The sequence below is a fragment of the Poeciliopsis prolifica genome, unplaced genomic scaffold (genome assembly GCF_027474105.1).
Source record: "Poeciliopsis prolifica strain line A6 unplaced genomic scaffold, Auburn_PproV2 SCAFFOLD037, whole genome shotgun sequence".
NCBI classification, from domain to species: Eukaryota; Metazoa; Chordata; class Actinopteri; order Cyprinodontiformes; family Poeciliidae; genus Poeciliopsis; species Poeciliopsis prolifica.
Window position 1 is genome coordinate 3365828 of NW_026562412.1, and position 26156 is coordinate 3391983.

The following is a 26156-nucleotide window of genomic DNA, read 5'->3' on the forward strand; positions in this document are numbered from 1 at the left end:
GGAATTAGACTGAATTTCTTGACTGCGCGGATCCGTGATGATCGGAACCTTTCGAACACGGCGTGTTTGAACGGGGAAGAAATAGATCCGGACACCGGGCTCTTTACAGGCTGATGCAAGTTGAATGAGGGAGCTGTCAGCTTAACGGTATGATAGAAAAACAGAGACAATAACCGGATATTTCTCTTATACGTCTTTAAGCTAAATAGTTTTTTTTTTAAATTATTGAACACACCACCTGTTTTTTCTGTTTTAATAGCGAATATTAGCAACTGTTAGCCAGATTTACCAACCTAGCTCTGATAAATGCTCACATATGGGAGAGCCTTCTGTGCTACGGAAGGAGGAAATATAGAGACGTCAGAGCTTTAAATTTGTTTTATTTTCCCGTTTAAAGACTGGTGGTTCTATTTGTTTAATTTTTTTTTTACACCATATCAGTGTGAAGAAGATGACAGACTGCCAAGGAGACGAGGGAGGAGCCAGGACTCCCATGGAGCTTTATGAGAAACTCACCGAACAAGGGGAAAAAGTGAGATCCCTGAAGTCAGCCAAAGCTGATAAAGTAAGGCACATTTCCAACAAAAAGAAAAGGATACAACTGATTATATTTCTACTTTGGGAAGTTAATCAACAACCTTAAATAATTATTTCCAAAAAGGGGATCAAGTCTGTCTCATCATTTAATATATGGACATGGTGTTTATATAGTGTTTCTATATAAAACATATTTGGGAGTGAATCATCAGTCTGGTCCATGATTTATGCAACTTTCATGTTTAAAGCTGGATTTATCCACCTTAAATTTATGGTGCACTAATATCTTTGTACTATAAACATGAACTGAAAAGAACTGAAAATTTAACTCTGTAAAAATGTAAAATTTGGACATGAACTGTAGGATAACTAGATTATTTTTTATCAGTAACAGAAGTTTTAAAAGTGAATCAGATTTTAAATGATCTCTTGCCTTGTTTCTAGACATGGAAGGAAACAGGCCATTTAAAAAATGTTTTTTTATAATTACCATCTTATCTTTAAGACATGAACAAATGTCCATCCTTTCATCATAATATAAAAAATAATAAAATTTTATACACGTTTCTAATCTGAAGACAGTAAAAGTTAAGGGGAAAAAAGTTTTATTTTTATTTTTTTCCTGATAGATCATATTGTTGTTGTTTTTTACCCCTGTTTTATTTATTTTTCTGCAGGCTGAGGTTGATGCTGCTGTCCAGCTGCTACTGAAGCTGAAAATGGACTACAAACAGATGACTGGTCAGGACTACAAAGCAGGATGTCCACCGTCAGTAAACGATGCTGCGCCCAACAACGGCCCGGCAGCAGAAGGCGCCGGTGAGGACGACACAGTGGATCCATGGACCGTTTCAACCACCAACGCTAAGGGAGTCGATTATGACAAATTAATAGGTGAGAGTCCAGTTAGCTTTAAGTCTAAAGGAAGGGATAATCCATAATGACGTATTGATAAACATTGCTTTCTCTTATTTTAAAATTTTTTTAGTGAGGTTTGGGAGCAGTAAAATCGACCAGGAGCTGGTGGATAGAGTAGAGAAAGTTTGTGGACAGAAGCCCCATCGCTTTCTACGAAGACGAGTTTTCTTCTCACACAGGTGTTTGCTCTTCCAATTAATAAATTACATATTAATCATAGTACACTTAAGATAAAACAAAACTAACTTCTGAGTAACTTTTCAGGAATATATAGAAGCTTGTTTTAAGTCAGTGAGTCCTTAATATTGATGAAAAAACACTTGTTCCATTGGCACATTATTTCACTTATAACTGGGGAAAAATGTTTTGTTTTAAGTATCATATTCTGTCAATGGAACTAAAAAATTTTCAGCAATTTTAAGGAATTATTGACTTAAAACAAGCTCCGAAATTGTGTTTAAAAGTTAACACGATTCAGTGTACTGACAATAAGACAATAAGATATTTGCGCAATAAAGTAGACCAAAAATACTTGGTCTGGTTTTTTGTATATTCACCAACTTTCACTGCAGATGCAGCTGGTAGAAGAAATGTATCACAATAAATGATAAACGATATAATAAACACAATTTTTGTGTCCCCTTTTGTCTTGTAACCAACTGAAACAGGACTATTTCTTTTTCTTGGTCTTCATGTTGTTTTCTGATGTTCCTAACATTTTTTTACTGTAAAAAAAGATTTATTACGATAAAATCAGACACAATTAGACTTTATTGCTGCGGATTTTATGCAGTGAAACCAATCAAGGAAGGTTCAACACAAATGCACGACACACTTTTTATGTTTTGTGTTTTGCAAATCATTTAATTTCCCTCTTTGTACTACTTTGTGTTGATAAAATAAAATCACAATGAAATATTATTGGATACAGAGGAATGAACGTAATTTTTCTCCCTTTTTTTGCAGAGATATGCATCAGGTGCTGGATGCATACGAGAAGCACAAGTCGTTCTACCTGTACACTGGCAGGGGGCCGTCCTCAGAGGCCATGCATGTTGGTCACCTCATCCCTTTTATCTTCACTAAGTGAGTTTGTTTCCCTGCATAAATACGTCACTACTACACCATAGATATAAACCAAAAGGTGCAATTCTGACTATCAAAATGAAGCAAATTGCACTGAACTCCTGTCTCCAGATGGCTCCAGGACGTGTTCGACATCCCGCTGGTGATCCAGCTGACGGATGATGAGAAGTACCTGTGGAAGGACCTGACTGTTGAAGAATGCCACCGCTTTGCCATAGAAAATGCCAAGGACATAATCGCCTGTGGCTTTGACATCAACAAGACCTTTATCTTCTCTGACCTCGACTACATGGGGTAAAACAAAACTGGAGACTAAAGAGAGAACACTGTCAGATTAGAGTGTTTTATAGTGTTGTTGGTTTTTTACCTCAGTTCCTCCCCTGAGTTCTACCGAAATGTGGTGAAGATCCAGAAGCATGTGACGTTTAACCAGGTTAAAGGCATCTTTGGCTTCACGGACAGTGACTGCATCGGTAAGCGGCTGAAAACAGTGAAACGAGTGACTGCACAGATTTAAAGTCTTAAATAGACACATCTAAAATTAAGGCCTTAAAATTTCTTGAATTAATTCAAAAGAAGGTAAATTGGCTTCAAATACTTTGATTACGGGTTTTAAATAAGTCTTAAATGCAGTTGTGACCCAAACAGAAGTACAAAAAGTAAATTTTGCATAATAAGTCTCCTTTGAGGTCCAATCATTCATTTAGGATTTAGTTACTCTGTAGTTCAGTCTGTTTAGATTAACATAAGAACATATTTCAGTTTCCACATAAGGAAATCTGTTAAGAGTTTCACATTTTCCAAGTGTACGTTTGAACAGTTATTGTGTTTTGTTCTCCAACCAGGAAAGATCAGCTTCCCAGCCATCCAGGCTGCGCCATCCTTCAGTAACTCCTTCCCTCATGTTTTCGGAAGCAGAAAAGACATACAGTGCCTCATCCCCTGTGCCATTGATCAGGTCAGAAACACAAGATGGAGGAAGGAATGCAAAGGTATGTTTATTGTACAAAATAATTAGTTTTTTGTCTGTCACACAGGACCCCTACTTCAGGATGACCCGCGATGTTGCACCGAGGATCGGATACCCGAAACCAGCCCTGCTGCACTCCACCTTCTTCCCTGCCCTGCAGGGGGCGCAAACGAAGATGAGCGCCAGCGACGCTAACTCCTCCATATTCCTCACTGACACGCCGAAGCAGATCAAGAACAAGGTCATTTAGGCCGTTTTCATCTGATCGTCTGGTATCAGTGGAACATTTGTTACATTTTTAGCTGCTGCGGTTTGATTTCACACTGCATCAAACGAACCAAACTAATTGAAAAATCTGCATCCCCTCCTGGCCTGTGGGGGCGCTGTATCAAGAAGCACTGAAGAAGACACTGAGCGCAACTTCCTTTCTTTCAAAATCTAAACAAAAATGGAGTGGTGTCAGATTTTAGTGGTTGTAGGATTTCTTTTTTGTTTTAGGTAAAAGACATCAAAAAATTTCTCCTGCTAGCGCTAAGCTAGCATGTTTGTTTTGGTTGTATTTACCCAGAATTCCCTGCGTTTTAGTCCACTTCCTGCTTTTGGAGCGTTCTCCTATGTGCTTGCATTTAAACCGCACCAGAGTTCACTGTGACAATGATACAAATTTATTAAACTTTTTATTTTAAGTCAGGGTAAAAATATTACTGACATAATTTTCTCGCAATGGAAAATGTTAAGTACAACCCAAAGTACTAACATTTTTACAGCAAAACTTTTAGAATAAGTAGAACCACGTTAATCCAGACTTGTACGGTTTTGCTGCACCCATATCAGCTTTTATTTCATTTATTAAACTTTTCTAATTATAGTAATAATTTTGAAAGAAAGTGACTCAATCTGAGCCTAAAATAACTGGGTCAGCGATTGGAAAAATAGACAAAAATCTGCCTACTTTATTTGCTTAATCTTAGTTTGTTTTCTTTATTTTCTTGGCCTGCTAGAAGTAGAACCACTTCACTTTTTTCAGAGTTTGATTGCACATTCTCACTTCCCTGAACGAATCAGACTTTCTAAACTGGAGTTTGATTAAAGCAGACTAAACAGGGCTGGTGTGAATGTGTGCTTAATCAGATTAGATTTACGTTGCAAACTTCGCTCACCTCTGATTATTCCCTACAGATTAACAAGCATGCGTTTTCCGGAGGGAAAGACACGGTGGAGGAACACAGGAAGTACGGCGGGAACGCAGACGTAGACGTCTCCTTCATGTATTTGACTTTCTTCCTTGAGGATGATGAGCAGTTGGAGAAAATCAGACAGGTGAGGAAGAAAACAAACTTGTTCTTTCTTTGTTCCTTTGGATTATTCTTCCAGATAATCCCTCTGACCGCCGTCTCTCCCCAGGACTACACGAGCGGCGCTCTGCTAACAGGCGAACTGAAGAAGATATTGATTGAGACTCTGCAGCCCATGATTGCACAGCATCAAGAGAGACGCAAACAAGTCACAGATGAATTAGTGAAGCAGTTCATGACACCCAGGCCTTTAAATTTTAACTTGTAGCTCACAGATCTGTGTTTGTTGTGCTCTGCTTTTCTTTTTTCCATTTCAAGTCGTCTGTGACGGGAAGAACAGGAAAAACTGCTCAGGCTGCAGTAAATGCACATGTTGTTGTTCGGGAGTGAAAGTGAAAGGCATGTTTCCTGAATCTGCTTAAACACAAACAAAAATCATCCGCTTCAGAAGTCTTCTGTGGAAATTTAACTTCTCACATCAGTGAACGCAACCCTGTAAACGGGACGACTTTATCACACTAACACTTTGTTATTGTTCGCTATGTTCTAAAAACAAAACCACGTTATTGTGATAACATTTTGGGATTTTAATGATCCATTTTTTTATGCATTTTCAGAGTTAAACATCGTGCAGCAATAATTGAAACTAGAAAATTCCTGAATAAATTTAACCGGGTCCTGCCAAAGTGCCCATTGGTTTGAACCCAGCGTTCTGATGCTAAAAAGTTGTATCAATACAAAGCTTGGCCAAATGCTAGTCAACAGCCTGTGGAGAGTCACAAGCATGTTTACTAACATGGACTTGCACCACTCAGTATGTTAAATTTAGTCTGTAAGCTAAAATTAGCCAAAATGCTAATGTAAGCCTAAATGCTGTCAGAAACATATGGGGTATCTTTAGAATATTGTCTTACATTCAGTAAGTCATTTAGGATACTGAATGACTTGCTACATTCAGTATCCTAAACATTACTAATAAGTAACAAAAATAGCTAAATGCTAAAAGCTGCGCAAGGCAGAGCCCTAACCTGAGAGAAAAGATAATGCTGGCTAGTCTTAATGCACCGCCTGTGGCAGTGCACTTGCCAGAGTGGGATCTTCAGGCTTTTATTTTGAAATGTTCAGTAAGCTTCATTTTAAATGTCCACTGTCACTAACAGTGATAGAGTTAATAATAAAATGCCCCAAACAGCAATAACTTGATGTAAAAATTGTCAAGGCTTTAATTTAGAAATTTTCAGTAAGCTTCATTTTAAATTGCCAAACTGATCCTGTGTGGAACAACGGTTGGTTTAAATCAGTTATAAAATGCCCAAAACACAAGTATTTATAAAGACCAGCTCAGTCCTCAGAGTTAAAACTACAGTGATGCGTTTTTGTAGTCCGAATCAGCTGCAAAAGTGATACCACTTTTGTTGGGGTGCCCGCAGTGGTACGAGTCGCATTAATGGTGACGGAAGAAAAATAAATAAATATGTAAAGATATAAATAAAGAGACATTCTATTAGGTGAAGAACAATAGGTGCCTGCCATGCAATGCATAGGGAGAGCAGCCAGTCACTGATCCACTCATAAAAGTTGGATGATTGGAAGTTTGCTCAGAAAGGTGTAAATAAACTCATAAAATGAAAACCAAAAATAGTTATCACATATCCAGCCAGAATGATGATTGTGGGAAAACAAGGAAGTTTTTCTGCATTGATGAGTCTTATGTATATTTTAACCTGTGTTGATTAGAGAATTAAAACATGTGCAGCTAATTCTTGTTTTTAAAAATTTCAGTTTTTTTGTTGCATGATCGTCCAATCCTGGAGAAAAATATTCAGGTGGATCATTAAAAAGCCCAAACATATGAACTTCAGACACTGTATGTCAGTGCCATGCTTTCACAAAATAAAGACCTGATGATGTCCAGATCCAAAACTGATGAATGTTAGAAAAAAAAAAAAAACTAAATAAATTATTACATAAAACAGATTTGTTTTTTAACATCCAGTAAAATGAGTGAAATTAACCCGCATACACAATTTTTATAATCCAAATAAAATCATTCTACATAATGTACAGACCTGGTCAGAAAATGCTCTTTTAACATACAGGTTACCTTTTGCTGCGGTTGCTAGCAAAAGGTAACCTGCTAGGTAACGGGCAGTGACTGCTTATGTTTATTGAAATGGCTCATTTTCAAAACACCAAAAAACAACTTAGTGGGTTTTGTTTTTAATTTTTTAAGGATTTAAGACCCAAGTGAAAGAATAAAAACATGCAGAAAGTGAATTGTGGATAATCGGTGAGGCATCTTAGTCTTGACACTGACCATCCTGGCCCCTAGCCTCTGAATCGAACCCCTGATTTGTATAATTTATTTTTGTATCCGTTTTTAAATTGGTCTCTAAATTCTCCCTAGGTGTGAGAGTGTGCATGGTTGTTTGTCCTGTCTGTCTCTGTGTTGCCCTGTGATGGACTGGCGACCTGTCCAGGGTGACCCCCCCTCTCGCCCGAAATGTTCGCTGGAGATAGGCACCAGCACTCCTCCCGAATACCCTGGACACGTTGCCGGCAACACAGGCAGGTGAAAAACAACCATGCATGCACACATCCACACTTAGTTTAGAGAAGTCAATTAACCTAACAGTCATGCTTTTGGACTTTGGGAGGAAGCCGGAGTACCCGGAGAGAACCCACAAATGCATGGGGAGAACATGCAGAAACCCCTCCCAGAGGACCTGGGCCTGGCTGGGAGGTTGATGGGACCTGCGACAGTGGCAGCGGAGCAACTACCTGCTGGCGGCAGAGCAGGAACCGGGAGGTGCAGGTTCCTCTGCCGGGAGAAACCAGCAGAGGAACCTGCATTGAAGCAGAATGCATCATCCTGCATCGACACAGGATGCATCATCAAGCATCCTGGATCGATGGAGGAATATGATGTCTGCAGCTTTGTGATGCCGGATAGAGAACTTGGCGCTGGCGGCACTGCTTGCCCCAAGCTCCTCATCCTACACCAAGTGTCAAGCTCCCCGGACTCAAGCTTTAATGCCACCGATAATCAAGCATAACGTTGGAGCCATCATGACCCTTCTTATTTTAGAAGTACCATCTTTCAATCCAGTACCTGAGATTGTCTCTTCGGTACATTTTCCAAAGTGTATTGGAGACGCTTCCGACCACACGTCTGATTATTGTTGGGTGCTCCTGCAGCTCTTCTGAAACCGACTGGCTGTCTTCCTGGGTTTCCTCGTCAGATGGCAGTTGGTTCTGTTGCATCTCTTTGGCCCTCAGCCTTCTCTTCAGTTGCTCCACTGCATGCTTCAGGTTGGTGTTTTCCTGCTCAAAGGCGGCATTTATATGCTCCAGAGCATCGCTTCTGAGCTTCAGGGCGGTGTTTTCCTTCTCATAGGCCGCGTTTATATGCTCCAGAGCATTGCTTTTGTGCTCCAGAGCAGTGCTTTTCAGCTTTAGGCTAGTGTTTTCCTGCTCAAAAGCGGTGTTTATTTGCTCCAGAGCGGTGCTTTTCTGCTCCAGGGCGGTACTTTTGAGCTGCAGGGCGGTGTTTTCCTGCTCCAGAGCAGAGCTTATCTGCTCCAAGACGGTGCTTTTCTCCTCCAGGGCAGAGCTTTTATCCTTCAGGGCAGCGTTCTCCTGCTCCAGGGCATGGTTTATCTGCTCCAAGAAGTTGCTTTTCTGCTCCAACATAGTGTTTTGCTGCTCCACGGCAGTGCTTTTCATCTTCAGGGCAGTGATTTCTTCCTTCAAGACAGTGCTTACCTGGTCGATGACGGCGTTGTTGTCCTCCTGCTGGGCGGTGCTTTTCTGCTCCATATCGGCCTTTTTCTTCTTCAGGATGTTGTTTTGCTTCTCCAAAGAGTTGTTTTCCGTCTTCAGGACATCGTTTTTCTCCTCCAGAGCAGCGTTTTCCTTCTTCAGCACGTTGTTAAACTGCACCAAAGAGTTGTTTTCCTTCCTCAGGACGCTGTTTTTCTGCTCCAACTCTTTGGAGCCACCAGCTGGAGCTCTTTCGAGCTCCAGCTTGGTGTTTTTCTCTTCCAGAGCAGCCTTTTCCTTCTTCAGGACGTCGTTTTTCCGCTCCATATCGGCCTTTACCTTCTCCATACCATTGCTTTTCTCCTCCAGAGCAGCCTTTTCCTTCTTCAGGACTTCGTTTTTCTGTTCCAGAGCAGACTTTTCCTTCTTCAGGTCATTGTTTTTCTGCATCAAAGAGTTGTTTTCCTTCTTCAGGACGTCGTTTTTCTCTTCCAGAGCAGACTTTTCCTTCTTCAGGATGTTGCTTTCCTGTTCCAACTCTTTGGAGCTACCAACTGGAGCTCTTTGGAGCTCCAGGGTGGTGCTTTTTTCCTCCAGAGCAGCTTTTACCTTCTTCAGGACGTCGTTTTTCTTCACCATATCGGCCTTTTCCCTCTCCAGGACGTTGTTTTTCTCCTGCAGAGCAGCCTTTTCCTTCTTCAGGATGTTGTTTTTCTCCTGCAGAGCAGCCTTTTCCTTCTCCAGACCATTGCTTTTCTGCTCCAAAGCAGCTTTTTCCTTCTTCAGGGTGTCATTTTTCTTCACTATATCGGCCCTTTCCTTCTCCAAGACTTTGCTTTTCTGCTCCAGAGCAGCCTTTTCCTTCTTCAGGACGTTGTTTTTCTCCTCCAGAGCAGCCTTGTCCTTCTTCAGGATGTTGTTTTCCTGCTCCAACGCTTTGGAGCATGAAGCTCTTTGGAGCTCCATGGAGGTGTTTTTCTCCTCCAGAGCAGCCCTTTCCTTCTCCAGGACGTTGTTTTTCTGCTCCAGAGCCGCCTTTTCCTTCTCCAGGACGTTGCTTTTCTGCTCCAGAGCAGCCTTTTCCTTCTCCAGGACGTTGCTTTTATGCTGCAGAGCAGCCTTTTCCTTCTCCAGGACATTGCTTTTTTGCTCCAGAGCAGCCTTTTCCTGCTCCAGGACGTTGCTTTTCTGCTCCAAAGCAGCTTTTGCCTTCTTCAGGCTGTCGTTTTTCTTCTCCATATTGGCCTTTTCCTTCTCCAGGACGTTGTTTCTTTCCTCCAGATCACTGTTTTTGTGCTTCAGTGTGCTCACCTCCTCATTTGCCTTATTCAGAGCATCTCTTTCAGTGGACATCATGCTAACTTCTTTCAAGATGCCTTGTAGCTTCTCGGTCTCTCTCGCTACAATCTGTTGAAATTTCCCCCTCTCGCAACCAGAAGTTGATGGCTTACTGCTCCTACTCATTTTTAAGACTTTCTCTGGACAAATCAAAAAATGTATCAGTGTTTTCCTTTATTCGCCTGTTAGTACAATTAGTACAATCCTTATCCTTCCTCTCCAGCTTCTGCAATGGTTATGAATTCACAAGTGCAGATTTGTGATGCATTCTCACTCCACAAAGGGTGCATCACTCTTTGTGTGATGTCACAAATTGATGTCACTATCTCAGAAGGACAACTAGAAAACTGCTGAAGTTTGAATAAAAACAAACTTTACAGCTGCAGCTGATGGCCACTGGAGACAGTTGAGCTGGTAATACATCACCAAGGCTGAAATACACACTTGGGAGACAGCGGCTCTTGAGGACAATGGACTGGCACAGCAGGGTTCCAGGACCAACGGTCACATGGTGCCCGAAAACAGAAAAAGGGGAAACCCAGCTGATGTTGGAAGCCACCATTTCCGACCGTCTTTCTGGCCGGTGTCCATTCATGGATAAGAAAGTGGATTTGTTGCATCTGAGGCTGAGGGTTTCTGCAGAGATGAAGGTCTGCGCCGTTCTTTTCCAAACGTAAACCCGACTTAACAGCAACAAGCTGGTATTCAGTTATTGTTACCTAGCAACTCACTCATTCTTTGGTTACCTAGCAACAGACCGTTGAGTCACTTGCGCAGCAGCAGTTTCAGGTTTCGCCTCCATTCCTCATAATTGCTTAGAAATGAAAAAAATAAATAAATAAATAAATGTGGTGTGAAAACTATGGATAAAACAGGAAATTATTCCAAATATTTAAAACAGAAAAACTAATAAAAAAATTATTGATATATATATAAGACACATATTTCATGATATTGTAATATTGTTCAGCCTTTCCATAATTAAGACTATTTCTGTGTTTAAAATTTATTTTGAATCAGTTATTATTTAGTATTTTTTTCTGAGAAATTGAGTTTGATTAGTTTGAATGTAATTACTGAAATTCATGGTTTGGGTAACGTTATCATTAACCAAATCTATATGAGTTACATCAACATTTAAGGTGAAGTTGAATTTTGAAAGTAAACTTTTACCAAGTGTTTTCTTTGTCTAGTTTCTAGTGAAAATATCTTAGTACACTTAAAATAAGACAAAACTGACTAATAAGCAAATTTTAAGCAAGATATAGGAGCTTGTTTAAGTCAATAATTCCTTAATATTGGTTAAAATAACTACTATGTGAAATAATCTACCAATAGAACTAGTATTTTTTGTCAACATTAAGAAATTATTGATGTAAAACAAGCTTTTATATCTTGCTGAAAAGTTACTTGTCTTATTTTAAGTGTAGAGACATATTTACATTAGAAACGAGACTAATATATTTAATAAGTGCATAATAAGTGAAGTCCTTTCTTGTCAGAGTAAAGTCAGTTATTATTTACTTGGGTAAAAGACTCACCTATCAGAGCATGCTCAGCCTGAAACCCAATACCTGCTCTGCTGCATCCATTCACCCCAACAACTTGAGATTTTCCTGCCTCTCTCCCACTTTTTGTTTCATCTGGGTTGTTGGTTCTCATGTCTCTCATCCTCTTCTTGAAATGCAAACATTACTTTCATCTCAAATTAGTTGATGTTATTTCTGTTTAAGGATGGCTGAACATGAGTAACATATTTTAGTTTTGTCTTTGTGTTGGGTCTTCACCTTGTGAATCTGTCCAAAACTCTTGCATGGTCTTTCCCTCACCATCTTCTCAAGGCTGCTGTTATCCTTGTTTCTACTGCATTTTTTCTTTCCACTCAATTTTACAATAATTTGTTTTGCTTCTTTTTTTGTGCTTTTTTTGGCTTATAATCAGTCAGCAGTTTTTACCAATGATTGTTGACCATAATTTAGGGCTAACAATATGTATCGTGATAGAAACTTGATCAATATCAATCGATAATAATACATGTGAGAAAATATTAAATGAACAGGTGATTAATTGCAGGAATGCAAAGAAGGAAATGCAGCCATATGAATTAGTTGTGTGGCCTCCTTTATTTTTTAATAGTTAAACTTTTCAAGAATATTGAGGATGGTTTTACTGTGCATCCTTTTTGCTCAAGTGGCTAAATACTGATGTGTTGCCTCAGTATCCTGCAGCTCACGTTGCTCAGGGGTCACGCAGTTTGCAGCAGACCATTCTTTTCGCAAACCCACGCAAGCTGCAGAGGACCACGGCGATAACACTGTTGATTTTGACGCTGTGGCATCAGCCGCGACAATTTTAACCCTCATTTAAGCCGCAGCAGCCAATGGATCCGGGGGGTGGATAGGGCTCGCTAGGGGAGTTGTCTGCAAGCAAGTAAGCCGATTGGGCTGCCTTAAAAAGGGCACACCTCCGCCTTCTGCCGCCGTACAGAAATAGAAAGGTCTGGCAGGGAGAACAGCTCTAGTAAGAGGGACAAATTAAGAGTATTTCCTCGGAGTGAGAGCCGGTTTCATTAGCGATACTAGCTGTTTACCTTCTCCAGCCGGGCTGACCACCGAGCCGGAGGGTAAATCTGCTGCTTCTATCAGACCCAAAAACAGATATATTCTTTTATAATTCATTCTGAATTACATCTCAAGTCCCAGTGAAGGCTTCCAACTTGTTAATTTTCTAAAGGAATGGCCCTCGACTTCGCCGCTGGATGTGTGGGAGGTGAGTGCGTGTTATTTTCCTGTCTGTGAGTTAGCATCGCTGTTAGCATTAGCTTTAGCCGCGCCGGTGATTTTCCATAAGGGGAAGCTCATTCAGGTGGAAAACCAAAGGAAAAGCTGCGAGTTTTAAACCTCCTCCGGGTCGACATCATCTTTTATAACAACATAGAGTGATGGTGATAAAGTGGAGGCTGTGAATTAGCAAGTATTTGTTAATGAATGTATTTTTCTGGGCTGGTAGTAACCCGGATGGAACTTTTGGGATCTGCAGCTGGGTGTTGGTGATTCCCAGCGTGTTTCCCAACATTCCAGCAGCTGCATTAGGAAACACCAGCACTCTGATCTTTCTCCAGCTGACACAGAGTTTAATAAACTTAACACTCCCATTTCTTTCTGTCCTGGATTGACTCACCATTAATCATCTTCATTATTACACATTGGGGAGTTGCACAATAAAAGGACAACGGGTTGGGTTCAGAAGTATGCGACCAGTTTATGCACATATATATTGGAGAAATAAGAAAGAAAATTAACTGGAAACGTTTACTTTATTCATTTCAAATGGTTAAAAATAAAAAAAACAAAAAAACAAAATTACTGTTCTGTTTGAAAATAAATGGGAAGAAGTGAACATTTCTTATGTTTTAGCTTCCAGATGATTTCTTATGATCCCAAAGATTGAAATCTTAGATTTTAGTGAAAATTTTGTATTTTAATTTTAAAGTTTGGGAACTTTTGTTCAATAAATTAATTTGAAGCAGGTAAGCATAAACGAGAACAAAATAATTAGATTACCATTTCTTTTTTGTTTGCGGTGAAGACTCTTAGTATGTCTTAGCTTCTAGATTATTTCTTATGATTCAAAAGATTAGAGTCTTGAGTTTTCAGTCAAAATAATGTAAAAGTTGTCTTAACTTTAAAGTTGGGCAATTTTTTACATTTACTTTTTCAAACAAAGAAAACAAGGAACCAGTAAATCAAGAGAAAATGAAATAATTAGCTTACCATAGAAAATCACAAGGAAGTGTTGAACACTTATGTTTTAGCTTCCAGATTATTTATGTTTCAGTCAAACATTAAAATTCCTGTAAAGATTGTCTTTTAACTTTAAAGTTGGACAACTTTAGTTCGATACATAAATGTTTTTGTGTGTGTTTAAGTAACTCAGACAAATGCACACTTAAAAAATACAACATTTTTGTTTTTTTCCTGTCATGTCGCAACATTACAGGCGTAGTGTACAGAGAAAATGGTTGCCAACATGTTGCTGGGTTAAATTTGCTATACAAAACTGAAGTATTAAGAAAGTCTAGTTGCTTTTTTAAACATTTTTATCAAGACTGCTCCTACTATCAAAGCAGACAGATTATATTGTATCTCTTTTTTTAGAAAATTTGTGCTTTTTTTGGGCTTTCGAGGATCTTAAAACAGCATTTAAAAATGTGCTGTTCTCATACTGGATTTCGCTTAAAGCCCAAAGAAAGTCTTTGGTTTTGCATTCTTGCTCACAAATTGTGCCTCAAATAACTTTGGATAATTAATTCGTAGATGTTGAATTATAGATGATCAGAGTGGATTCAGATGTCGACACTGTTGAATGAGAAGCCGAGAAACAGCTCAGCGTTTCAGGATTCATGAAACGGATACGAAGTAGATGTTTTTTGCTCAATGTTATCGTAAAAGTTGCCATCTGGGAAGTTTGTGGGAGTCCTGAGTTCATTCATTCTTGGAAAACTTGTTTCCACTGAAAAGCAGCAACAAAAACGTTTGGGAAACTTGTCAGCTGTTTGGTTCTTCACTCAAGGCTGTGCTGCAAACATCTGGGAAGAGTCTGGAGGGCGGTGCAGGTGGCACCTTATCAAACAAAATCAACAGTTAATAATAAAAATGCAAATATTTCAGAGTCTAGAGATCCGATTCAGACATTATTTTTAATTGAGACGCCAGTTTTTGTATTCAAACCGTTTAGAAATTCAGTTTAAATGATGTGGCAAGAGGAAAAGACTGTGAACAAATAAAACATTTTAAATTCCTCCAGTTTATATTTAAACTGGTATTCTGGAAACTGGTATCTGTTACTTTGGAAAAATGTTTTGTTACAAGTGAAATAATCTGTACTTTTTAAAAAACAATATTATGGATTTATAAAGATGACATTTCTTGCTGAAAGTTACTTGTATGTTAGATTTGTCTTCATTAAAGTGTAATAATATATTTGCAATAGAAACTAGACCAAAAATACTTAGTAAGATTTCGTTTTTGCAGTGCAGCGTCTGTTTTTTCTCCATGTAATAACTCACTTATGATGTTCTATGAATGACCCACTTAGGGTCATATTAACTTTGTCAGAAATGTTTCTCGCCCACAAAGGTCAGCGAGTTAAAACCAGCTGAGAATCGACACTCTGCGTTTCCCTACAAATTTAAACCTTCCTGTCTATCACAAAAAGTTCATTTTTACGCATGTTTTTGTTTTCAAAGTTTGCTTTGGCCTGTAGATGGAGATAATTGGTATAAAATTGAGTTTTGGGATCATTGACACGAGTCAAGGACAGGCTGCGTTACGACTGACGTCACTGCTTAAGGTGCAGCGACCAACTGATAACTCGACAGCTGGCCGGGCCGCAAAGGGAGCCAAAAAACAAAGGCTTCCACAGATGTATAAAAAACACATTTACAGCTGCAGAAATATATGATAAAACTTGATTAAATGCCAAAATGAAAACAGATTTGCTCAAAAATGTTACAATTTGTCATAATTTGCACAAATATTATCTCCAATGCTGAGAAAAATAATTTGCTTTTTACATTTTTTATGTCAGAATATGAGGTAAATATTAATATCACATGAAAAGCTGAAGGATGATTTAAATTAAGGGAAAATATACCAAGAATTGCTGAAAAAGCAACATGAAAACACCAAAATAAAGACAGAATTCAACTTCCTTAGTTAACAAATGTTTGTAGGATTTTTTGGTCGTTTGTAAAAGACTACAAGCCATTTCTCCTGCTAGCACTAAGCTAGCATGTTTTCTGGTTCACCCAGAATGCCTTGCTCTGTGGTCCACTTCCTGTTTTTGGAGTGCTCTGAGTTTTTAGCGGTTTAATTGCGCATTCATACCTTCCCAAATGAACCCAACTTTCTAGAAAAACAAACTACAGTTCGATTAAATGGCGCTGGTGTCGATTCACCGTCAGTCGTTTAAACATTTAAAACCAACTGCAGTTGATTAAAGTGCTTCACAATTTACAGCAACCATCATAGTGCAAAACAAAGATTAAAACCCAGATATTAAACAGGAATCAAGCAGTTATAGTCAAGATTTATTTGCTTTCTGCTTGGACTTGCTGCTATTATATTTAGTGATTCTTCTGATAAAAAATTTAACCAGGAATCAGAAAATTGCAATCGGTGCACAGATATACTGTTGTATATATTAAGTTTTAGTTTTTTGCAGGTGCTGCTGGTGTTTTGGTCGGCCATCCATTCGATACTGTAAAGGTGGGTGTTTCCCAATTCCTTCCTTTGATTTTCTTTCACCTTTGTTAGGCAATAAACATAATTTACTGAATTGACACTTTTTTAACGAACAGAACATAAACATTTTCAACATAAAGATGAAATTTGTAATTATTTTTCCCATGTATGTTTTGTTTTTATAGTAAATTTCACTAAATTGGGGCCAGAAAATCCTCAGAGGGGACAATACTTCCTAATCCAACCCAGTTATTAATTTTCTTAAACTACAAAACCCTAAGAAAACTATACTTCTGGTCAGCTGTCGTTACTTCAGAGAATGTGTGTGAATATTGGCAGCGTTTTGAATGAATCCAGTAACTCATAGGATATGTTCACACTGCAACCTGAAGTGACCCAAAACTGATTTTATTTGTATTGTTTTTATGGTCATTTTTTCCAAATGTGTTTTTTTTAATTTAAATAAATGACAAGTATACAAAATATTTACATAGAGAAATTATTCTGAGGGTATTTTCATTTGTAGATTGTTATTGATTTAATGTATAGTTTCATATCTTTAATAAAATGAGGAAAATTTTGTGCTTTATTGGTAAATTTTCATACATAAATGTAAAATTTAGCAAAGCAAATGTGCAAGTTCGTTATATAAAACATTTTTTAGGATCTTTTCTGGGGAATTTAGAAAAACGGATTAAAACGTTTCCCTAACTTTAGTAAAAACAGGTTAAAATATGGTTATTAATAAACCTCCTTCCGAAGTTTGGTGCCAAAAGATGTGTCACAGTATTTTTACATTTTTCCACAGGGTAAATTTTATGAAGAATTTTAAATGACATTTCCTTCACATTATTTACGATTAAATATAATCCAGGGAGTTTTCCAGTTGATAATCCGTACAGATATGCGATTTATATGGGGAAAAAAAGACCTGAAATGTCCCGCATGCGCAGTCGAGGGTGCAGTAACGTCACACGTAGTGAGCATGCGCAATGCTAAAAAGAAGTGCACAGTTTGCGGAAGTGAACATGGAGGCTAATAACTTACGGTTTTAAAGTTCTCACATTCACAACCTGACGCTCATTATTGTCCGCCATAATGTTGTTTGCTGTTTTTCCATTACGTTTGCGCGTCAGGATGCAGAATAGTCGAGAATCAACGACGTTCCGGTCGGATGAACGTACAACGAATTTAGACCCACATAAAAAATCCAATATGTGCTCTTCAGACTGTCATAAAAAAATCCAATATGTGTTCTTCAGACTGTCATAAAAAAAATCCAATATGTGTTCTTCAGACTGTCATAAAAAATCGGATACGGATTGCTTTAAGGCAAAAGGAAAACAAATATAATCGGATTCTGGTCACTTCCGGGTGCAGTGTGAACGTCATAACGTCAATATGTCCGCGCTGGAAAAGCGTCCGCTGGTGAGGAAGCTTCTTCACATGATGGTGAATGTTAGTGTTGCAGCTTGTTTTAGAGGCTGAATGGATGTTGGTTGTAGTTCTTTTTACACCTTGCTGTTTGATGTCATTTCTCCCTGAGCCGGTGTCTGCTTGGGGCTCGGGGCGGCTGTCTTTAACAGCTACAGTGTCACTGTGTTGTAGATGAGAGAGAGAAATAAACAACCTCTCCACGGAAATGTGACCTAGTAAGTATGGTCCAGGTCTTTCTTTATTTCACCCAATGTCCTGTCTTGAGCTATAGAAGTATAAAAGCCAAGAAGGCATTTTTATTTTCTTTTTTTTCCCTCCTACTTATTTATCTTTCTTTATTTTACTCAACGTTTTACTCGGTAATGCTGCACCCCATAAGCATTTTAACCCCTCAAACGAATGATTGTCTGCTTATTTTCCTGCTTTGTTCACTGGAAAAACACAACTTTACCAAGTATCTTTGGTCTAGTGCAACTTTAGATGACTAAAGCTCTATAAACACTTTCTAAATCATTAATAACTGTTAATAACGTAGTCTGAAACATTTAGTGCAATAAAATCAATAGGTGAGAAAGGAAACTAGTTGGTTTAATCTCTTTCTCTCAATTGACGCATAACAGTTATTAATTATTTAGAAAGTGTTGAGATAAATTAATAACATCTATATGGGGAGTTTTATGAAAACATGGTACCTTAGTACATTTAATATAAAAACTAACTTATAAGCAAGTTGTCAGTAAGATATTGAAGCTTGTTTTAAGTGAATAATTTCTTAATATTGACAGAAAAAGTACTGGTTAAACTGGCAAATTATTTCACTTAAAACATTGAGAAAACTGTATGATGAGTAAAATAATCTGCTAATGTAACAAGTACTTTTTCTGCAATTTTAAAGACTTACTTATTGAAAAGTTAGAATTTATTTCAAGTGTACTGAGATATTTGCACTATAAAAAAAGACCAAATTTGCTTGGTGAGATTTTGTGTTTTTGCAGTGATATTTAGTCACTGTGCTCTTTATTTTGTGTCTTTCAAACGCTCCGCTAACATTAGCACTGTCGTCCCCAGGTGCGGCTTCAGGTACAAAATGTGGACAAACCTCTTTACCGCGGGACTTTGCACTGCTTTCAGTCGATCGTGCGCCAAGAATCGGTAAGTGTTGGCCTCTTCTCTTTTATCCTTCTTGGGTTTTAAGTGTCTAGTTTCAGCTCCATCTGGGATTACATGCATCAGCCCCACCTTACAGAGAGGAGTGTCTTTCAGCTGAGATCAGTGAGCCAAATAAGGCTTTGGACTTTTGTGCTATTCGTGGCGTATGCTTGGTCTCATCACTTTCACACATGGTAGAATTATGATTGTAACATTTCACTTCTTACAAACTTGGTTGCATTTATTTGGAGTCATGATTGTAAGTTAGTGGTTGAATATTTCAGAAAAATCTTTAAAGAACCTAAACTGGCAAAGATGTTCCCAGGAGCTTGTTTGGAAAATTCAGGATGTAAACAAATTTATTTTTGAGCTACATTTGCTAATATTTGCCACAGATGCATATTTTTGGTGTCAAATAAGGCATGATTAGGCTGTTTAAATATTTACTGAGATTTTTTTCTTTTTTCTACATGGTTACACTAAAATACCCAATTAGATGAACGTGTTTGTCATATCATAGCCTACATATGTTGAACCATGAAAACCATATATATTAATGTTTTTTTTCTTCTTTTTTTTCTGGTGGACATACTTCAAAATGGCTTCCATGGTTATAATGGAGAATAAATGTTAGCACAAAAACCAGCAATAGTTTTTGCCATTAGGAAGCTAGCTACCACCAAACATTAGCAAACTCAGTAGTTGGCTACTTCATTGGTGGAAGCTAATGCTAGTATTACAACAAAAAATACTAAAATCTAATGAACTGTCAAACTCAGAAAGTAGCGGAAGCTAATGCTAAGTACAAAAAGCATTGCTATAAACTAAATCCAAACTGCTAAACACACAGCATGATCAGAAAGTAAAGCTAACTGTTAAGGTGTCTTCATCTGTTGCACGTCTTCGTCTCGTTTTATGTTTCTTTTATAAACCCAGGTGAAAGAAAACTTTTGTTTGTCTTTTCTACAGATGCTCGGTCTGTATAAAGGCATCGGTTCTCCAATGATGGGGCTGACGTTCATCAATGCCATTGTCTTCGGCGTCCAAGGCAACGCCATGCGGAAGCTCGGCCGCGACACGCCCCTCAACCAGTTCCTGGCGGGCGCCGCCGCCGGAGCCATCCAGTGCGTCATCTGCTGCCCGATGGAGCTGGCAAAGACACGCATGCAGATGCAGGGAACCGGCGAGAAGAAGTCCAAGAGGAAGTTGTACAAGAACTCCCTGGACTGCCTGGTGAGAATCTACAGGAAGGAAGGGTTCCGGGGCATCAACCGCGGCATGGTGACCACGCTGCTGCGAGAGACGCCCGGCTTCGGCGTGTACTTCCTGGCGTACGACGTGCTGACGCGTTCGCTGGGCTGCGAGCCAGAGGACCCGTACATGATCCCGAAGCTGCTGTTCGCCGGTGGGATGTCGGGCATCGCCTCCTGGCTCTCCACGTACCCGGTGGACGTCATCAAGTCGCGGCTGCAGGCCGACGGCGTCGGCGGCGTCAACAAGTACGGCGGGATCGCGGACTGCGTCAGGCAGAGCTTACAGAAGGAGGGGTACCGGGTGTTCACGCGCGGACTCACGTCCACGCTGCTGCGCGCGTTCCCGGTCAACGCCACCACCTTCGCCACTGTGACTCTGTTTTTAATGTACATGCGACGGGAGGAGGAATGCAGCATGCAGAACTCTGAGCCCGCCGTGCAGCTGCAGCCGCAGCCAACCAGCATGTAAGGCACAGGTTAGCCGATGCGCTCCTCTCCATCAGTCTGTGGTATTTAAAAACTTTTTTTTTAAACTAAAAGCTGAAATTGTGTGTATATATGGCTTTGTTTCTCACCCATGCTTTTGCACAATAGTTCTATTGTGCACCGATTGCAGTTTTTAGGCCGATTTCAGATCTTTAAATAAGAAACACACATTGATTCTGCAGTCATGTTCATGGTTAGCGTTGCTTTCCGCTTATTTTATATGTTTAGCAGTTTGGAGTTAGCTTCTGGTAATGCTTCTGTATCTTTAAAAAAACACCGATTCTGATTTTGGACGATACTGTTTGTTTTTTTGTCTGAAATGTTGGTAAATGTAGCAGTTTGTAACAGTGGGGTGACTGTTGTTAACTGCAAATGTGCAGTTGAAATAAGATCGGCTTTACATGCAAGTATCAACCGATCAACCAAGATAAATCGGTGCACCCATACTATATCGTTACTGTAGTTGTTACAAACAAGTTTAAAAACAATAATGCTGTTTAGTAAGAATGCATAAATATGAGCCAATAGCCGTATTTGATATTTACAGTTACCTTTTACGACGCATTTGGGGGGTTAAATGAATATAGATAGTTCATATCTGACTAATTTTGTCCGCTACCGATGTTGGTTCTGATATTTATCGTGCATCCCCACTATCTAGGTCAGATAGTGACTGCATGCATGTAAGTCGGTGCAGTTATTCTGTTTGTTTTCTATGACATTAACTTATCAAAACTATCATGATTATCTGGCATCTTGCAATAAGGGAGAATAGTTTACAAAAACATTCCCAAAGTATTTTTAATAGGTCGGCTTGCTTTGTGTGACTTTAACCTCCTTTCAGTGTTACATAAATACATTTTTGGATATTTTCTCAGATAAACTCAAATGTAAGTCTGCATTTTAAAGAAGCACCTTATAATAACCACATTAATGGTTGAAGAAACTAAGGCGAAATGTTTCCTTTTTTTTTCTTTTTTTTTTGCAGTAACTATTAAAAACACTGAATGCTGTGTTGAGTTGGGTTGGAAGAAATGAAAACTGTTATCAGAAGTCACTTTGTCCACCAGGGGGCAGCAGCAGACCAGCTAGTTCGCCCATTTGCACCAATAGCTGCTCTTTTTACATGCCTGCATATTTTACTGAATAACATGGATTATACTGGATGAATGTTGAGACTCAAGAGCTTAAATGTGGGTTAAATTTCCCAGTAATTATGCAGAAACATGTAATATCCCTGTATGTAGACGGTGAGTGTTGTGCTGGACATGATGTACATTAATGTGAAGGTGCTGCTGATTGTTGTGTAGACTTTAGAATGACTTGTAAATCTTTTTTGTAATTTTTTTTTTGAGTTGGAAGGACTGCTTTAGCCGAATGCTGCTTTGTATTCTGTACGATACTTTGCACCAAAGTAGCCATCCAAATGTAGATCTTTAAAAAGATAAATAAAGATTTGTTTTCTATGACAATTTGCACAATTGTTAATTGTGGAAAATGAAAGCAGTTTGACGTCAGAAGATGCTGACCTCTGGCGGTGAAAAACAATATTACGAGTAAAACAAAAAGCAAATCGGTACAAATAAAAATTTTATTTTATTTATTGAACATTATTTGACAAAAGTGTGCTTCAGATTTCTTGATCAGGATCTTAGTGTTAAGAAATTGGTTGAAAAGATGAGAATTAAAAATAAACATTTCATCAACTTTAATGTTGAGGTTTGTTCCTTTTTAACTCTGGGGTGTCCAAAGTAAGGCCCAGGGGCCATTTGTTGCCTTTGAAATTATTTTGTCTGGCCATGACTGCAAGACAAGAATTAAAAAAAATATATTTTTCTATGTATGATCCAACAATCCGGAGTCCATGTACAGATTTCATACAATTTTGACTATTTTGTAAGCAAAACTTTTTATTCAATACATTTTGAGGCCGGCCTGTAGTTCATATAAACTACAGGCCGGCCTCAGCTGGTATTAAACTCCCCTGGTTTACTTAACTTGTGCAAAAGACGAGGCGTTTCTCTCACTGAGGAATTTCAACAAAGTTACACAGTAACTGGAATCAGCAAATCGGGAACTAAAGTGCAATAATTCAATAATATATAATCAGCAGACTTTTAAATGTAGATGAAATTGAACATCTTAATGTGTTTAAAATTTAATGGATGTATTCCCATTTTTTGTTTTCAATATCCCATGCAGGTTTTCACTTTCAGAATATTTATTGAATTGTTGCACTTTTGAGCCTCGATATTTTTGCCAAAGCAGCTTAATTGTCTGCCGGGTTACGCGTCTCCTTCGGGGCTCTAGCCAGTTTTTCCAGGTTTGGGTGTTTTGATGAAGAGGGTGGAGTCAGAGGAACGGCGCAGGAAGCGGTAGATCTCCTCGGCTCTGGATCGGCTCATGCACCCGCCTTTCTGGATGGACTCAACAGAGCTGGAAGTAAAAAACGAGGAGAAAATACACAATTACGACGCATTTGAGTTGTCCAGATTCTCTACTGACTCAATTACAGAATAAATTAAATGATTCATTCACAGACTGACGAATAAATGGATGGATGAGGGATAAACTGTTGCATGGATAGAAGGATGAATGACGGGACGAACGGAGGAATAACTGAACCGACGGATGGATGTCGGAACAAACAAACGGTCAAACAGACAGATGGACAAATGGTTGGATAGATGAAGGGATGAACAGATGTATGAGTGAACAGAGATGAACAGTTGACTGGATGGATGAACAGATGGACCCGTCACGGTTCCGTCAGAACTTTTACCTGTTCATCAGCTGTGCGACGCAGCGGAAGTTGTGCAGCAGGTTGAGAGCGTGAACATGGCTGACCGAAGGCAGGCTCAGGTACATCTGCAGCGCCTGCTCCCTGCGCTGACCTTCGACCTTCAGGGGCACCGCGATGCCCTGACCTTTACGGTGCTCCAGCTTGGCCAGGTCCGCCAACAACCCGGCGGTCTCCTCGGCGCCGTCGCTCCACAGCAGGCGAACGCCGGCCCGGACCAGGGCCACTAAAGTGTTGTCATAGTAACGGGTTCGCTGGAAAGGGCGGGAAACTTCACCTGCGTCGTAAACAGAAGTGGTCAGGCTTGTTTGTCACTTTTATTAAAAAATATTTTTGACATGTCGTTTGCAGTCAGAAACAACCAATCAGAGCCAGGGGGAGGGGCTTAGCGCTGTCAATAAACCTCATGTATGCTGCAGCTGGTTCAGCACAACTTACCGTGCCACAGATGCTAATGCTATTTAGCATAGCAGCAGACGATGGTGGAAAAACAGTTTGCCTGTAACTGCAAGTTGTTTCTCTGCCATTTGGTCATTGAGCAGCGCATATACAAGCCTGATTGACAGTGTTAATACTTTCCACCTAGCTCTGATTAGTTTTGATCGAGAAGAGGTACAGAAAATCAATTTTCTTCACAATTATCTGTCTCCATACCGTACATGCCATTTGGTGAAAATTTTAACAAATATGGAAAAAACATATTTTTGTAAATATAACTTTACAGCTTTTCAGTAGCAACTTTAACAAAGATCTGTCTTCCATATATTTGTTAAAACTGTTGCAGTATGTGAAAAAAAAACTGGAGCTCCTCTCCCTTCTCTCTCTAATACCGAGAAATAACCAATCAGAACCAGGGGGCGGATCCTAGCGCTGTCAATCACAAGCTGGTGTGGCTTTCCATCTTTCTCCTCCGTCCCCATTTGCTCTCTGCTACACTGCAGCCAGTGCAGAATGTCATGAATGCTAAGGATAGTTAGCAAAGCTAATGATGATACTGGATAAAGGATTTTCCAGTAATTTCTTTGCCTTTAACATTTAGCAGTGCTAAGAACCGCCTCCTGGCTCTGATTGGTTGTTTCTGACTGGGAGCGGTTCATTTGTTCAGACAGGAGATTTAATTTTTCACAGATTTGTCTTACACCATATTGTCACAACATGGTGGAAAAACCAACACATTTTTATAAAAGTTACACAGTGCAGCTCTAAATCAGGCCGTAAATCTTGAAACCCACCCTGCTTGGATCGATCTTTCTCCACTATCACACACACTCGCTCAAACAACCCCTGCATGTTGCTCAATCTCTCCGCCAGTCGCTTCCGGTTCTGCATCGCGGCCAAATCCGATTGGCTCTGTCTCATCGCCGCCATGCGGTTGCTCACGATGAAGTAGTTGCCGTCCAGCGAGCAGACGTGGACGTCGGCCCCGTGGCGCTGACGCAGACTCATCACCAGCTCCACCATGCCGCCGGTGCAGCGGCTGTCCACCAGGATGCTGACCGACCCGGGGAGAGGCGGCGGTACCGGATCCTGAGGAGCGGATCCCCGAGCCGCTGAGGACGCGGAAGGGAGACCCTGCAAAGTTAGGGTGAGAGGTTACACACTGAGCTTCTGTTACAAGTGTGTAAAAATAATAATAATAATAAAAAAACAAGAGTATGTCGCATTAATACTGAAATTAAGCTCATAATTAGGAGTCAGAGAAGATGTTAAGTCACGTCAAACACGTTATATTTGGGAGCGCTACATATGTGGCATTTGGGAAGTTATTGAATATTTGTTAATTTTACAGAAAAGAAATACATTCAACATATTTAAATGGCACACAACTCGGAAACAAACACTGAATCCATCATCCTCTTACTACTTCCTGTCATCTTCTTTGTTTTTTCCCCCAGTAGTAACATCCGGTTGTTGATCACGTGACTCAAAGCTTTTTATTATTATTTTCAACATCTACAATCAACCTCAAAAAGATACCATACGTTATGTTTTCACAACACATACACAAAAAAAACTAAACAAATAAGCAACACAAACAACCCAAAATGAATTGAGAATTTATCAAAGCAACCTTTAATATACAACATAAAAAATTTAAATATATATACATAAATAAAAAATCAAATTAAAGGTGTAAAGTTAAAGTGCGAATGTTTTCAAAATAGAAGTTGGTGTAAAAATACGCGGTTTTGCAAAGTAAATCTGTCGATACGGCTGCAGTTTTTCCGAAACTGTTCTTTCTACTGAGCAAATTTGTTTTCACAGAGTTATAGTGAATGGAAACACAGCTATTCTCTCTTAATAACCGAAGAATTTCTTTACCGTTATTGAAGTCGGCTCTGGCTCTGCGAAGTCGAGCTCATCCGAGAGCAGATGCTGATTCTCTAACCTCCGACGACACCTGCAGGAAAAACAGGAAATGACCAGGGCTGGGAAAGAAATCAGTAACATGAATCGCATTAGACCCATGATATCATTAGAAAACGACTTGGATCATTTAAGTGATCTAAAATAGGCAAAGGAAGGGCTGCTCAACTGTTGACAAACTTTCTAGAAACTTTCTTGTTGTTCTTCTTGTTTTGTGCTTGTATCTCCATAAGCCTGTTACAATAACAAATTTTGCTGGACTTTAAATCGTCGCAGACGTTTTTGCGAAGGAGTTAAATAAGATCAAAGCAACAGAATAAAGATTTTTCTCAACCAGTTTTTGGTAGAAAGGGAAAAAAAACAATAAATAATGCAAGTGGAAATGATTGAGTTTGTTTTAATTTGTTGTGTAACTGATTTATTGCTTATTGTGACAGGCCATACGTTTAGATGGCTGCTACAGATCTCTGTAGCAGTCTGTATTACTGTAACTCTGAAGAAGACTCTGACTGA

At 39.3% G+C, this 26156-nt stretch overlaps 4 protein-coding genes and 1 long non-coding RNA gene across 8 annotated transcripts in view; 2 read left to right on the plus strand and 3 right to left on the minus strand.

The window, feature by feature from the left end:
- Window positions 1-68: 68 nt before the first annotated feature.
- LOC129374836 (tryptophan--tRNA ligase, cytoplasmic) lies at window positions 69-5244 on the plus strand. Its single transcript, XM_055053486.1, has 11 exons — window positions 69-147; window positions 442-565; window positions 1215-1431; window positions 1526-1634; window positions 2422-2541; window positions 2653-2835; window positions 2914-3014; window positions 3387-3499; window positions 3579-3752; window positions 4691-4831; window positions 4916-5244. Exons 2-11 carry the CDS (start codon window positions 452-454, stop codon window positions 5072-5074), a joined length of 1431 nt encoding a protein of 476 aa, XP_054909461.1. The 5' UTR covers window positions 69-147; window positions 442-451; the 3' UTR covers window positions 5075-5244.
- Window positions 3632-4760, minus strand: LOC129374837 (uncharacterized). Its single transcript, XR_008607554.1, has 3 exons — window positions 4672-4760; window positions 4076-4157; window positions 3632-3949 (listed from the first exon to the last, which is right to left on the minus strand). It is a non-coding gene; the product is annotated as an uncharacterized LOC129374837 (long non-coding RNA).
- A 1676-nt stretch (window positions 5245-6920) lies between the features above and the next one.
- Window positions 6921-10672, minus strand: LOC129374835 (uncharacterized). Its single transcript, XM_055053485.1, has one exon. The coding sequence runs from the start codon at window positions 10030-10032 to the stop codon at window positions 7891-7893; it is 2142 nt and encodes a 713-aa protein (XP_054909460.1). The 5' UTR covers window positions 10033-10672; the 3' UTR covers window positions 6921-7890.
- Window positions 10673-12161: 1489 nt separating this feature from the next.
- LOC129374642 (mitochondrial basic amino acids transporter) lies at window positions 12162-21948 on the plus strand. 2 transcript variants are annotated; one of them, XM_055053160.1, is made up of 4 exons: window positions 12162-12675; window positions 16132-16175; window positions 18657-18740; window positions 19707-21948. In XM_055053160.1, the coding sequence occupies exons 1-4, from the start codon at window positions 12642-12644 to the stop codon at window positions 20457-20459; spliced, it is 915 nt and encodes a 304-aa protein (XP_054909135.1). In that variant the 5' UTR covers window positions 12162-12641; the 3' UTR covers window positions 20460-21948. The 2 variants fall into 2 exon arrangements, with proteins under 2 accessions (XP_054909135.1, XP_054909136.1); XM_055053161.1 differs by lacking the exons at window positions 12162-12675; window positions 16132-16175 and adding an exon at window positions 16228-17803.
- A 106-nt stretch (window positions 21949-22054) lies between these two features.
- fancm (FA complementation group M) overlaps window positions 22055-26156 on the minus strand; it is a 41744-nt gene continuing 37642 nt past the window's right edge. For all 3 annotated transcript variants that reach the window (XM_055053158.1, XM_055053159.1, XM_055053157.1), the window contains exons 21-24: window positions 25599-25677; window positions 24509-24848; window positions 23259-23553; window positions 22055-22912 (exon numbers count right to left, since the gene is read on the minus strand). In XM_055053158.1, the coding sequence (XP_054909133.1) occupies window positions 22783-22912; window positions 23259-23553; window positions 24509-24848; window positions 25599-25677 (844 nt within the window). In that variant the 3' untranslated portion in view covers window positions 22055-22782. The remainder of the gene's footprint in view (window positions 22913-23258; window positions 23554-24508; window positions 24849-25598; window positions 25678-26156) is intronic.

Bases quoted from the DNA above. Each gene is read 5' to 3' on its own strand.
- LOC129374642 (XM_055053160.1), top strand. From the start codon at position 12,642: ATGGCCCTCGACTTCGCCGCTGGATGTGTGGGAG. The intron at 12,676-16,131 runs GTGAGTGCGTGT...AGTTTTTTGCAG, and splicing joins CGCCGCTGGATGTGTGGGAG to GTGCTGCTGGTGTTTTGGTC. The intron at 18,741-19,706 runs GTAAGTGTTGGC...TCTTTTCTACAG, and splicing joins CGATCGTGCGCCAAGAATCG to ATGCTCGGTCTGTATAAAGG.
- LOC129374836 (XM_055053486.1), top strand. From the start codon at position 452: ATGACAGACTGCCAAGGAGACGAGGGAGGAGCCAGGACTCCCATGGAG. The intron at 1,432-1,525 runs GTGAGAGTCCAG...AAATTTTTTTAG, and splicing joins CGATTATGACAAATTAATAG to TGAGGTTTGGGAGCAGTAAA. The intron at 3,753-4,690 runs GTCATTTAGGCC...TATTCCCTACAG, and splicing joins CGAAGCAGATCAAGAACAAG to ATTAACAAGCATGCGTTTTC.
- LOC129374835 (XM_055053485.1), bottom strand. From the start codon at position 10,032: ATGAGTAGGAGCAGTAAGCCATCAACTTCTGGTTGCGAGAGGGGGAAA.